The sequence below is a fragment of the Teleopsis dalmanni genome, chromosome 2 (assembly GCF_002237135.1).
Source record: "Teleopsis dalmanni isolate 2A chromosome 2, ASM223713v2, whole genome shotgun sequence".
In the NCBI taxonomy this organism is placed as follows: domain Eukaryota; kingdom Metazoa; phylum Arthropoda; class Insecta; order Diptera; family Diopsidae; genus Teleopsis; species Teleopsis dalmanni.
The window spans coordinates 166,383,108-166,396,488 of NC_051847.1; the positions used below are offsets into that span (position 1 = coordinate 166,383,108).

General features: G+C 27.1%; 2 protein-coding genes across 4 annotated transcripts; one reads left to right on the plus strand and one right to left on the minus strand.

Annotated features, from left to right (window-relative positions):
• Nucleotides 1–2,682: 2,682 nt before the first annotated feature.
• On the minus strand, nt 2,683–3,330 carry LOC119676110 (sarcocystatin-A-like). Its single transcript, XM_038087339.1, has 3 exons — nt 3,274–3,330; nt 3,026–3,135; nt 2,683–2,936 (listed from the first exon to the last, which is right to left on the minus strand). Exons 1-3 carry the CDS (start codon nt 3,328–3,330, stop codon nt 2,738–2,740), a joined length of 366 nt encoding a protein of 121 aa, XP_037943267.1. The 3' UTR covers nt 2,683–2,737.
• A 3,093-nt stretch (nt 3,331–6,423) lies between these two features.
• On the plus strand, nt 6,424–7,699 carry LOC119683686 (sarcocystatin-A-like). 3 transcript variants are annotated; one of them, XM_038097489.1, is made up of 4 exons: nt 6,424–6,444; nt 6,900–7,084; nt 7,247–7,356; nt 7,446–7,699. In XM_038097489.1, exons 2-4 carry the CDS (start codon nt 7,028–7,030, stop codon nt 7,642–7,644), a joined length of 366 nt encoding a protein of 121 aa, XP_037953417.1. In that variant the 5' UTR covers nt 6,424–6,444; nt 6,900–7,027; the 3' UTR covers nt 7,645–7,699. The 3 variants fall into 3 exon arrangements, with proteins under 3 accessions (XP_037953417.1, XP_037953418.1, XP_037953419.1); XM_038097490.1 differs by lacking the exon at nt 6,424–6,444 and adding an exon at nt 6,570–6,645; XM_038097491.1 differs by lacking the exon at nt 6,424–6,444 and adding an exon at nt 6,707–6,725.
• The last annotated feature ends 5,682 nt before the right edge of the window (nt 7,700–13,381 follow it).

The window sequence follows — 13,381 nt, forward strand, 5'->3', positions numbered from 1 at the left end:
TCTTTGTGCGAGGAACTTACTTATATTTGGGCCCATCACCTGCAGCTATTTTAGCTAAAGATTTTTCCAAATACTCTTGTGCTGAAGTTAATTGGTCACCAGTTAGGGTTTCTATTTCATCGGCAGCGGGCTAAAAATTATCAAAAGTGTGATTAACTAATAGTTTAATTATGATTTATATAAACTTTGTTCATTCTTTGAAGTTGTCCACTTCTCAATTAATTAATCTTTTGTTTAATTATTATTATTAACTTAATTAAGAAAAAGTTCATGTTTATTTAACTAGATTAATATTTTTTTTTACAATATTTAATTTTTATTCAAATGTTCGGTGAATAGTTGACGTGTCCAGTATGTTCAACTTTTTCAAAGTGGGTTTTGTATTTTTTTCTTTTAATTATTAAATTGATTTCATTTTTCACAATTCTCAACCATTTGTGTTTAAATTTATTAAATTATTAAACTTTTAACTTTAATTTTTAAGTTTATTATCAATTATTAGACACCGGATGTACTTGACACGTGCTTAATTTTTTTCGCCTTAGTACTTATCTCTTTTAAAATCTATTTTTTCATTTAGATAGAAATTAAATTCATTGATTTAATTTAATATTTATTTAATTCAATTATTAACAATTATCGACTCACTTCATCTTCGGCAACAACTAAAACAATAGTTAAACACAGTAAAAATAATAATTTCATATTTTATGAATATATTTCAATGTGTTTATCTTTAAAAAAATTCTTTATAATTGAAGAAGATTTGCTAACTCTTCGTCTTTTATAGGAAAAGAAGAGAAATAAAGCGTAGCGAATTACATGTCTACCGGTTTTAGAATTAATTTTATGTTAATTAAAAATTAACGGTTTTAGATAAAATTTGTCTCTCTATTCTTAAATAAAAATCATAAACATAAATATAACATAAAATTTATAATAAATAAGATCAATTCTATTACGTCATTATTGGGTTTTAAATGATCTAATTAATTTATTAATGACTGCTAAATCAGATGTTTAAAGATTTGAAGACTTCGTTGATAAATTTTATTGAACAATGTAAGTAACAGCGGGAAGCGACTTTAACCTGTTAAGCTTATGTTAGGAAATTGTTTTCTTCTTCATTACTAGTTAATTTAAATAAATTTTGTTTTTTATTTCCTTATGTCATATTTTCATATGACCTACAATTTTACATATTTTTCTCAAAAATGTGTTAAAAAATCTACATATTTTCATTCAAAATTTATAAAAAAAATTAATAATTATGAAATAATATTTGTACGTTTATTTTCGTTCTGTCAAAGTTAACACAAATGATAATAATTTTATATTATTAAATTAATAATTTAAGAAGAAAATAATTATCCTGCCATTATATGTTATATATGTTTTTAAACACAATAAAGAAAAATTTTATTTCTATTATATTAGTAGTTTATGACAAAATTAATATCTAGTTAAGTTTCTACCTTACACGGAATCAACGAATTTCGAACATAGAAAGAGTACAGTATGAAATATCCTATTTCTTAGCGGTTTAAAAAACAAGTGTACGTACAGTACTGAAAGTAAATACAAAACTTCGTGAAGTTTACTTCATATCCACAATAAATGTCATATGAGTGATATTTAGAAATCTTAATAACTTATTTTGGCAAACAATTCCTTAATAGTATTTTAAATGAGATGAATGTGAACTCTCCTAATAACCCCCTAATAATATTAAATTATAAAAAAATTACTTAGATGGTGTGCGAGTTAGGCTAAGTTCCGTTCTAAATGAGGGAAATTCTAAGTTGTGCCGATAATGTAGTGATGTGTCGATACGTATTGAAAAATGATAAATGGCTAAATGTGTGCAGTGCAAAAAATCCCAAAAAATCTTCTATTTGGTTTAGCATCAACTTAGCCTAACTCGCACACGTCCTTACTACTCATGTGGGTCCAAATGTAAAATACTTCAATCAAATATGCAATATAAAATAATTTGTTATGTAATGTTATTAGTTTTTAAGATTCTTAAACTTCTTGTTAAGCTTTAAATAAAAGCGTTTTAATGAAGACATATTGTTAAATAATATAAAAAAAACATATGCAATAATGTTAGGTTATGTTATGTTACCATATAAAAGAAAACTTAGAAGTTTAAAAACTACCTTGTACCTTTTGCAAAGCTTTTAGTACATGTGCGAGTTAGGCTAAGTTGCGTTCTAAACGAAGGAAATTCTAAGTTGTGCCGATAATGTAGTGATGTGTCGATACGTGTTAATAAATGGCTAAATGTGTGTAGTGCAAAAAATCCCAAAAAATATCCCATTTGGTTTAGCATCAACTTAGCCTAACTCGCACACGTCCTTAATAGAAGGTTTTGGAGGTGGTCCAAGGGTTTATTGTATTGAATATTTGTTGATTATTAAATATTTATTGTATAAAATAAATATACAATAAAAATTTATAAAAATTTTGTATATCTCTACACCGAGCGACGATAACGCTTTTGTTAATATTGTATTCTTACTAGTTGTTTATATATCATATATTATTGAATAAAAACACATATGTATGTAGAATAATAGAAAAAGTTTTCAAGAATTTAAACAATCACTAAATAAGAAATCTAAAATAATAAAAAATTACAATAATTATTCTTTGTTAAGTAAAAATAATTTACCTCACTTCATATTTTATTTAATATTTTACATCTAAATAGTCTCTATTAACAACAATTTTCTTAAGCACTATGTTTTCGCACTAATTTTTCCTCGCCATCACATTCAAAAGTAACTTCGATTCCATTTTCCAACCAAGATTGACTCCAAATACCGATATTGCAGATTTTTGTAGCATCATTGGAATCAATTAGTTCAGCCTTTATTTTATAGGCAATACCAGAAACTACTTGAGATGTTGCTGATAAAATTTTAGAGAGCCTAAGAAACAAATACACAATCAATAATAATAATTATATCAACAATATTATATAATATATAAAACATTATATAATCTATAAAGAACTTACTTATAACTTGGACCCTCGCCTGCGGCCAATTTAGTTAAAGACAATTCCAAAGCTTCTTTTGCAGAATTTATGTCGTCGCCACTTAAGTTTTGTACGCCACCTAAAACAGGCTGTAAAATATGCAAAATATTTTAATTTAAATACTTTACTGAAAATTTCATATAAATTATTTATATATATACAAATGCATATATTTATGTATATTTCTTATATGGTAAAAATATAATAAGAAATTAACTTTTACTCACTACGTCATTTGCGGCAACCACAATAATGGCAAGACTCAACAAAAATATGGTTTTCATTTTCTTAGGATTGTTCAAGGTGTTTTTCCTCGGAAATGTGATTTCTGATTGCTAAAGGCCTGTCAGATCTGCGTCTTTTATAGTTCAGGAAAAAAATAAAAACGGCATAGAGGCGCTTATATCTCAACCAGTTTTGGCAGAGAATTTATGTTAATTACTTATTAACTCTTTATTTGCCAATATTTATTTGATTATTATTCAAAAAAAAAATTTAATAAAAACTATAAATAAAAATAAAAAAATAGGTTGTGTTATAAATAAAACAAAAATAAATTGATTTACATCACTTTGACGTAATATACCATTTCACATTGAAACCAAGTTTTATGGCTCTAAACAGATTGGCCCGGATTATTCTCCAATTTTTATAACATCAAATTAATTCAGTATTCACGAAAAAAGCGACAAATTAGTTCAAAAAAAACCCGTTAAACTTACTTTAATGGAACTTTTTAATTATATTAAATAAATATTTAAATTTTTAATGATTCTACATGTTGTTCGATATTTACATTGCTTTTCATAAGAACAGAGTTTTAAAATAATATTTATATTAATGTAAAACTTTTACTCTTATTAGTGATATTATAGAAAATCGTTATCACTATAACCTTGAAGTTTGTGGTAAACCATTTCCTTCCTTACAATTTCCTTTACTCTTATCTATTTTTTACATTTTTTATTTTATAATTTACATATCATTATTCCTTTATTCGTCTCAACATCCTTTTGCAATCTGCAATCTGGATCCTTGTATTCTCGCATTGTATTTTTTAGTATTCTTCCATTTTTCCTTACATCCTCAATAGAAATCCGTACCATCGCAACTATTGCATTTTCATAAATCTTTTAAAACTATTTTCATAAAGCATATATAAACCACCGTTATATCTGATATATATTCTTCTTAAATATTATTTCCATTTTCTTTTTATCGTATAATCATTCTAAATTATCCGTAGCTTATTAAACTTGATTTCATTAGTCGTTCTTGGGTCAAGTACAATGTGTACATTATTTGATTGTTAAGAGAAAGGGTCTATTAACACTAATCTCAGTAATCCCAGACACTTAAATTTTTGTATTGCTTTAAAAAATGAATTTTCTATTCTTTAATATAGATATTAATATAGATACATTTATATATACGTAAATGTTGTAGTTTGCTTGAGACTACTGGAAAAGGTTTTACTAACAGTGGCTCATTAGAAGGTTTTTAAATATCTTAAAAACTATAATAGATAGTAGATAAATAGTAGATAAATGAAATTTAGGATTCAAAAAACTTGTACTATATTACTCAGGTTCAAAAAGTTTCGTAAGACTCCACCCATTGGAATTCCCACCCCCTATATAATTATTTTATAAAAATTTTTTATTTAAAAAATAAAATTTTTGCTTCTATGAGACTACACTTATTCATTATATATATAAAAATAGAACTTAAAAGAAAATGCTAGTGATGTGCAAATCAGTTTTTAAATAATTTACGAGATTGTCCATCAGATTCAAAGCAATTTAATTTTTATTTCAAATTTGATTTCAAATTTCAAGCAAATCGGTTGAAAAACAACAAAGTTATCGCACATAATATCAGACGCATGTCCTGCAGTCCAACGATTGAAATTTAAGTCTGGTGTGCCCAATCCAGTAAAAGTAGGATCCCGCAAACTTCAACAATTATCGCAGGATTAGTCTTTAAAATATTGCATATAAAGTTCTGTCAAACGTACTATACCTATGAAAGATTGAGGCTAATCGTTAAGCAACTGTTTGGACATTATCAGTGTGGCTTCAGACCTGATAAATTTGCCATAGACCAGATATTCACACTATGTCAAAGCCTAGAGTAGAGTAGTAATTTCCTGAATTTTGTAAAACCCACGTCACCGTTGTTATTACTATAAGTTGGAGAATGTAAGAGACTTTGTATATTTGAGAACCCACATTAACACGAATAATTTCGTCAGTGTAGAAATTCAACGAAGAATCTCTTTTGTCTAACAGATGTGACTTCAGGCTAAATTGGCAATTGAGAAATGAAGTTTTCTCTCGACAAAAAAAAAACCACCGTTACAAATCTCTTATATAATAATACCTTTCTTGCTTTCTTTCGTGTGATACAGAAGAATGGACAATAACCTACAGTGATAAAAAAACATTAGAAACATTCAAATAAAAATTATGCGGCAGATTTATTGACACTTTCAAGGAACTCTATGAGCTATACCATTAATACCAACATTGTTAAGTGTATGTCTTACGAATGGCCGAAAGAGGTCCAGCTAGAAAGGTGTTTAATTTGGTACCCGTTGCAGGAAACTGCGGTAGAACCTGTCCCATCATCAGTGGAAGGACCATGTAACTAACGATATTACTGATCAAGCAAGTTACTGATTGAGCTATCAAGAGGAGGCTGCTGGAAACGACTCACGTTTGTAACGGTCAACTAAATTGTTAAGTAAGTAATATAATTTTTGTATTTCGAATTGCTTTTTTTTTTGACTAATCTTTCGACAACATTAGCTCTGGTTTTATTTAAATATATCTGTCAACTACTTTATCAAGATTTACATAAATATCATTTTGAATATTCATCAGAGCATATCATTTGCATAGCTTCACGCCAAATAGGGTTTCGTTCTCTTAAAAATATAAAATATTATTTAAGCTGTAGCATTGAAGACAGATGAAAAAATTTTATATATATGCGTACTTTCTTTAAAATTAGTATGAAAAATTAAAGCGGTAACAAGATTGGATTCCTCTAAACACTTAGGTTTTTTCGCCATTTGCTACAGTGCCATCTACTTATAATCCTTAGAAGTTTACACATCAAAATCAATAAAATCAATTTATCAAATATTTTTCTACCATATAAAGTGTTGGATAAATAATATATTATAGTATAGAAATTTAGATAAATTATTAAATTAACCAATAAAATTTTATACATTTCATTTCATAATTTAATTTGGTTTTAAATGGATGTGGTAAGACTGCATTTTATTATTAGATTATATATATATATTAAATTAAAAGTAAACTGTTCACATTATAATAATAGTTTATCTTTAGATCTTTTATAGTAGTTCTTTAGATTGTTTCAAAATTGTAAGTCTTACAATTTTCCCCTCTTTTGTCTTTCGTGATCCTATAGCAAGGAAGTGTGGATCCTTTGCATATACCGCAACAAGAGGTTCAGACAGTAGTGTTATTGTTGTAGTGATCGATTTGCCAGCAGGTTTATCAAATTGCTTATTTCTTAAAATCCTTACAATTCTCAATAGAACTCAATAGAGGCTGACTAATTCGGTAAAGAATAATTCGGACCAATGTTTTCAGAGCTCTTCTTCTTGGTTTCAACGTCAAATTTCATTTCATTTAAAATCGATGTAATATAACGATTTTGTTTGATTTTATTTAAAAACTTTTTGTATTCCTTATGTATTATGTATTCTTTAAGTTTATAGTTTTGTTTATTTTGATATAAACAAATAAATGTTAGCAAATATATATATTTTTATATATAATGATAAGTAATTAGCATAAATTCTCTACCAAAACAGGTTGAGGTATAAGCATTTCTATGGTTATCTATTTTTTTGCTGACTATAAAAGACGATGAACTGGCAGATCTTTGCTAATCAGAAATTACATCTCCGAGGAAAAACACCTTAAATAATCTAATAACAAAATGAAAACAATATTTTTGTTGAGTCTTGCCATAGTTGTGGTTACCGCGACAAGTGTGGTAAGTAAAAATTGTTTTGCCATTTTATTATTTAATAAAATAATGCAGAAAATAAAATAAAACAAAAAGGTTCAATAATTAAACATACCTTAAAATTATTAAAAATATATATAAATAATAATAAAATATTTAATTTGAATATATATATTTTGCACTTCGCAGCCAGCTCCAGGTAGTGTACAAACGTTAAATGGCGACGACATAAATTCTGCAAAAGAAGCTTTGGAATTGTCTTTAACTAAATTGGCCGCAGGCGAAGGTCCAAGTTATAAGTAAGTTCTTTATAGATTATATAATGTTTTATATATTATATAATATTGTTGATATAATTATTATTATTGATTGTGTGTTTGTTTCTTAGGCTCTCTAAAATTTTATCAGCAACATCTCAAGTAGTTTCTGGTATTGCCTATAAAATAAAGGCTGAACTAATTGATTCCAATGATGCTACAAAAATCTGCAATATCGGTATTTGGAGTCAATCTTGGTTGGAAAATGGAATCGAAGTTACTTTTGAATGTGATGGCGAGGAAAAATTAGTCCGAAAACATAGTGCTTAAGATAATTGTTATTAATCGAGGCTTTTGTTTTTAATAAAAAAAGTTTAAGAAAATATATGAGTAAAATAGTTATTTTTATTAAATAAAAACAAAATTAACTTTAATTTTCTTACATTAGTTACATTAGTAAATGACAGATATATATATATATATATATAAATTTAAAATCTTATTTTGAATTTCTTTTTACTTATTAATTGAGTCTAAAGATAACCTATTATTATTAAGTTTAATAGTTTACTTATAATGTAATGTCACTTAAATAGTTTCCTGCCTTTAGTTTATATCAGGGATAGAAAAAAGTAGTTATTTTAAAAATCTTCTAGAAACAGTCAACAGTAAGAAGTTGTCTTAATTTTTATTTAGGTACATAGTTATCATTAAAACAACATCATTTAACAAAATTCATCCATTATAAAATGCATTCTCTTTTACACTCCGCTTCACTTCATTCGCACATTTGGATTTCAATTTCATTTATGAGTAGCAGATCATCATAATATTAATTTTTTTTGATTTATTTGTTAATTTTAAATACATTGTGACGATTTAAAGTAATAATGGGTCGTGATAAAGCATTAAACAAGGAAGAATAGGTCAAAATAAAAAGCTTCATTGATTCTGACCCCTCTATGACTGAAATATGAAAAAAAAATCAGAAGAAGCAGAAAATGAATATACAATTCTATTCAAAATGTTCTTAATTATGTAAAAAATATGAAAGGCCGTGTAAAAGCGTCGTCAGCTATGCAGATAAGGGTTTCAAAAACGCTCGGGTCTACGTACTAGAACCACGTCGACCAAGTACCATTCAACACCTCCCAAAGTGATTTCACAAGCAGGTCCCTGCGGGTTACAACAACCACATGCAGATAAGCGGGTTAAGATTTTGCAGCAAGCTTCGAATTCGCATGCACCACATAACCGTCTGTTTGTAGTATTAACACCCACAAATCCTTAAAATGTTTTCTCTTTGTTTTTTATATTATTTGTTCAGGAATGTTAGTGATGGTCCGTGCACAAAACCATTGAATATTCTTTTAATCCAAAGAATATTTTGGATTGAGAAACTCTCCTTTAATTTTATTTTATTTTTTAAAATATTTTATTTTATTTTTTAAAATATTTTATTTTATTTTTTAAAATATATACAGTGCACATTTATTTCAAATCTTCAATATAAATAATTTATATTTATTTTTATCCTATTGTTTCAAAATAAATTAATTAAAACTTACTCATATATTTTATATGAATATATTTTATGTTATACATTTTTCATATTTTTAATAAAGATTATACAAAAATCAGATGTAAGTAAATATTTAATAAAATAATTTACAAATATAACTTCTGGTACATATAATACATTAATTTAAATACATAAATATCAATATCGTACTTTTGCAAGTCCATAATTGGAATTCTTGGTCAATGTACATATGTTTATCCGCGTCCATAACTGGGACTTCATAATTTGTCGTGTGGCACCAGGATTCAATACAATTTCTACTAGTTTCTATCATTACATCCTCCGTCTTCTGTAGGTTTGTTCTTCATTTCGTTCTTGAAAATCATTTTTAAAGAATAAGAAAGCACCTAATACTGCTACTATACCGTATAGTAACTAAAATTTATATCCGTTATTGATATTTGTCAGAAATCTATTTTCAATTGCTTACATATCCACCTCCGTCAATGTTAATTATAATTGTATTTTTTTTTCCATTTATAACATGATCCATATTTGTTATTAAAAACAATATTTATATGATTTAAAATTTTAAATAAATTCCCAAGTGCTCAGACTGACCTCGATCTACCTTCTATTGCAGTTGACGACGTACTACAGAAACTTCTAGACATATGTATGTTAAACCAAATAAGTTAGTAGAAAGAAGAGACACAAACACAGATATGCACATAACCACTAGGAAATTTTTTAAATCATAATAATATTCACAATAATAATATTCACAATAATAATAACTGTTTATTTTCAATTAAGGCCGTGTGCGAATTCGAGTAAATTGAGGTAAAGTAAATTGACATTTTCTGGGGATTTTTTGCACTGCACTTATATAAATATTTATATATTTAATTATTGCACTTATTAATTATTTTTGGTGAAAACTTTCCAAATTTATTTATGTATATATTAAACATCTTATAAAATTTTAAAAATCGGTACACCAAATTTACCTAATATTTATTTAATTTACCATACTCGAAATTCTGGTAAATACTAACATTCGCTACCATACCGACATTATTTACTATTTCCCTCAATTTACCATCAATTTACTCGAACTCGCACACGGTATAAGCAAAATAATTTATATACATAAATTTTATTTTTAAATTTATGTCGATAAGTTAACTTAAGTATATAGTATATTACTATACTAAAGTATATTACTATACTATAGTGTATTACTGTATATAGTCGAATAGCGATAATTCATACCCCGACAAATCGAAAACCTCAATAATTCGTAACAAACTAATTCGTGTTTTATTTGAAATAAACCTCAATAAACCTCTTATAATTCGTAATGCAGAATAAAAAATCTGTCTGCAAATTCAAGGTGCTTCAAGAACATTTCAAACTTTCCAATGCTTCACCGATACAATAAGAATGTGTGCATAATAAGTGATCTATTTATCGAATAGCTTTAGATGCATAATGATAGCATGAAAAATACATAAACATCGAAAGATACTGTTATTTATAGACGTAAAAATAAATTTTTTACCAGTAAACACTACTTCCAAGCTGCAGCCCCTTGACCAGGGTGTTATAAAAATTTTTAAATTATTTTACCGCAAGGAAATGGTTATTAATCTGGCTAATAGCATTGATAAAAAAAAAATTTTAATGTACGCTATTTACGACAATTCAAACTGCTTATAAAGCGTGAAATACTGTCAGTAGATCTTGCATTCGAAACTGCTACCGGGCTTGCGGTTTTAATAAAGATTGAAACGAAAATTTATGTCAAGTCGAACAATTCAACATAGATTATCTATGGAACCATATAGTTCTGTAGATTATATTGTAAGAACGATTATGTTGTCAAGAATTACATCAGATTCTTAGCCGTCTGTCTGTTAACAAAATTTTGGAAGAAGTTGTGGCTATTAATGAAAGAGCGATGAGGATGACAGCGCCGTTGGAGCATAACTTATAACGAATAAAAAAGCCAAATCGGCCATTTATGATGTCCAAAAAAATATTTTTAATAGAAGTTAAGTTTGGAAAAATCAATTGAAGAGATAGGCGACACAACAATTACAAACATTTTTAAACTTAAAATTTGATCTTTCTCTTTATAATTTTTTATGTTTTTATTTTCTTATTAAATTAATAGTACGTAGGATGTATATTGAATTATTTAGTTTTTATAAAGTGATATATGTATATAAAATATGTGAAAATCAACTAAAATGTAAAATCCCCCCTTAATTTGTAATTTCTTCTTTTTTAACCTCATTAAATCAAAAGCTCGATAATTTGAAAACGCCTCTAATTCGTAAAAAATGCTGTTCCCTTACGAATTCGAATCATCTGGATTCGACTGTACTTACTTGAATTGAAAATTATTACTTTATATACATAACCTTGGTTTTACATATATATGTAAGGAATTTTAATCGATATGTATTCATAATATATATAAGTTGTAACGACACTTTTTTGGTGACGTTCAAAAATATTTAGTTTTTGCTGGGGTATCCTCAGCCGTCGTCCAGAGTCATTACAATGAATTTATTTTTTTCGGGGGACGTAGGTTTAAAAAAAAAAAAAGAAAAGGAAACGTTCGTTTACTAGATTGAATTGTATAGTTTATTTACTTTGAAAGACAATATTCCAAAAGAAATTATTCCAACGTATGATAAAGTTATTTCAATTACAATGTGATTATAAATAAATTTATAGTTTATTTACTTTGAGAGACAATATTCCAAAAGTTTTTCCAACGTATGATAAAGTTATTTCCATTACAATGTGATTATAAATAAATTTATAGTTTATTTACTTTGAAAGACAATATTCCAAAAGTTATTCCAACGTATGATAAAGTTATTTCAATTACAATGTGATTATAAATAAATTTATAGTTTCTTTGCTTTGAAAGACAATATACCAAAAATTATTCCAACGTATGATAAAGTTATTTCAATTAAAATGTGATTTTAATTCAATAAAATAAGAACAAGAAATGTGCATCTTCTTTAGCTCAGGCTTCTGTTGTATTTCCTATCGTACTTGTCGATGAGATCTTCACTTGCAGTGGTTTCCCGAATTTCCTCCTCTGTTGCCTAAGACCGACTCCTTTTACACCTCTGTAAGTTGCTTTAATTTTACAATTTAAAATTGGAAAGGAAACTGATTACAAAACTATCCTAGAAGAAGAAAGATATAGTATAACTCGATATGTATTATTAAAAGAAGGTATATATATATGTTTCATAGACATATAATTATGGCCGTTGTCGTAACACCAACGCAGGACTTATATATTTCTGATATATGTTTCATGGACACATAATTATGGCCGTTGTCGTAACACCAACGCAGGACTTATATATTTCTGCTATATGTTTCATAGACATATAATTATGGCCGTTGTCGTAACACCAACGCAGGACTTATATATTTCTGCTATATGTTTCATAGACATATAATTATAGCCGTTGTCGTAACACCAACGTAGGACTTATATATTTCTGATATATGTTTCATAGACATATAATTTATTATAATTTTTCGGCGTAATACCACCTTGACGAATGTTCATAGACTCGCATTTGCTTCATAATTTCGCTGTCTTAAATACTCCTACGCCGGAGCTTTCGTCTAGCGTATTTTAAATTCTTCCGTTCGTTTACCTGCTGTGTTTTGCAGCGTAAACTGCTGTGCTTTTATTCTTGGCCGTGTAGCCGCTGTGCTTCTGATCTTGCCGTATTTCGCTGCGCTTTTGACTTTGTTTTCGTCGTGTTTTGTTTTGACAGTTTGTTATTTTAACACGCGTTTTAAATTCGTCAATAAACAATAATTTTTTGTTATATAAAATAAAATTATTAAAATTAAATTTAAATTATAAATTATATTAAATTAAATTTTAGTATTAAATTGTAGTATTAAATTATAGTATTAAATTATAATATAGTTTAAATTATTGTAAATAAATTAAATTAACCAAAATTTCAATTTTTGTGAAATTCAATTCTGTGTTAATTCAGTGCCTAGTTTTTTATGTAGGCGGAAATTTGGTGTCAAAATTTCCGACCTTACAAAGTAGATATATTATTTTAAAAATAGCATTTATAAATTGTTTTCTAGTAACCTTAACTATTTACTGTAGTATGGTATATGATTTTGTTCTGCTTTTATGTACTTAGGTCGTGTGCGAGTTAGGCTAAGTTGCGTTCTAAATGAGGGAAATTCTAAGATGAGCCGATAATGTAGTGATGTGTCGATACGTGTTGATAAATGGCTAAATGTGTGCAGTGCAAAAAATCCCAAAAAATTTCCCATTTCGTTTAGCATCAACTTAGCCTAACTCGCACACGACCTTAATATTATAATATTAAATCAAAATATTAAGACCGTGTGCAAGTCGAGTAAATTGAAATTTCTTGGAGATTTTTTGCACTGCACTCATTTAAATATATATTTACTTATTTATTGCATTTATTTACTATTTTTGGTTAAAATTTTTCAAATTTATTT

Excerpts from the sequence above, each read along its gene's own strand:
- LOC119676110 (XM_038087339.1), bottom strand. The coding sequence starts at position 3,330 with ATGAAAACCATATTTTTGTTGAGTCTTGCCATTATTGTGGTTGCCGCA. Across the intron at positions 3,136-3,273 it reads TGGTTGCCGCAAATGACGTA|CCTGTTTTAGGTGGCGTACA; the intron begins GTGAGTAAAAGT and ends CATATTTTACAG. Across the intron at positions 2,937-3,025 it reads GGCGAGGGTCCAAGTTATAA|GCTCTCTAAAATTTTATCAG; the intron begins GTAAGTTCTTTA and ends TTTGTTTCTTAG.
- LOC119683686 (XM_038097489.1), top strand. The coding sequence starts at position 7,028 with ATGAAAACAATATTTTTGTTGAGTCTTGCCATAGTTGTGGTTACCGCG. Across the intron at positions 7,085-7,246 it reads TGGTTACCGCGACAAGTGTG|CCAGCTCCAGGTAGTGTACA; the intron begins GTAAGTAAAAAT and ends TGCACTTCGCAG. Across the intron at positions 7,357-7,445 it reads GGCGAAGGTCCAAGTTATAA|GCTCTCTAAAATTTTATCAG; the intron begins GTAAGTTCTTTA and ends TTTGTTTCTTAG.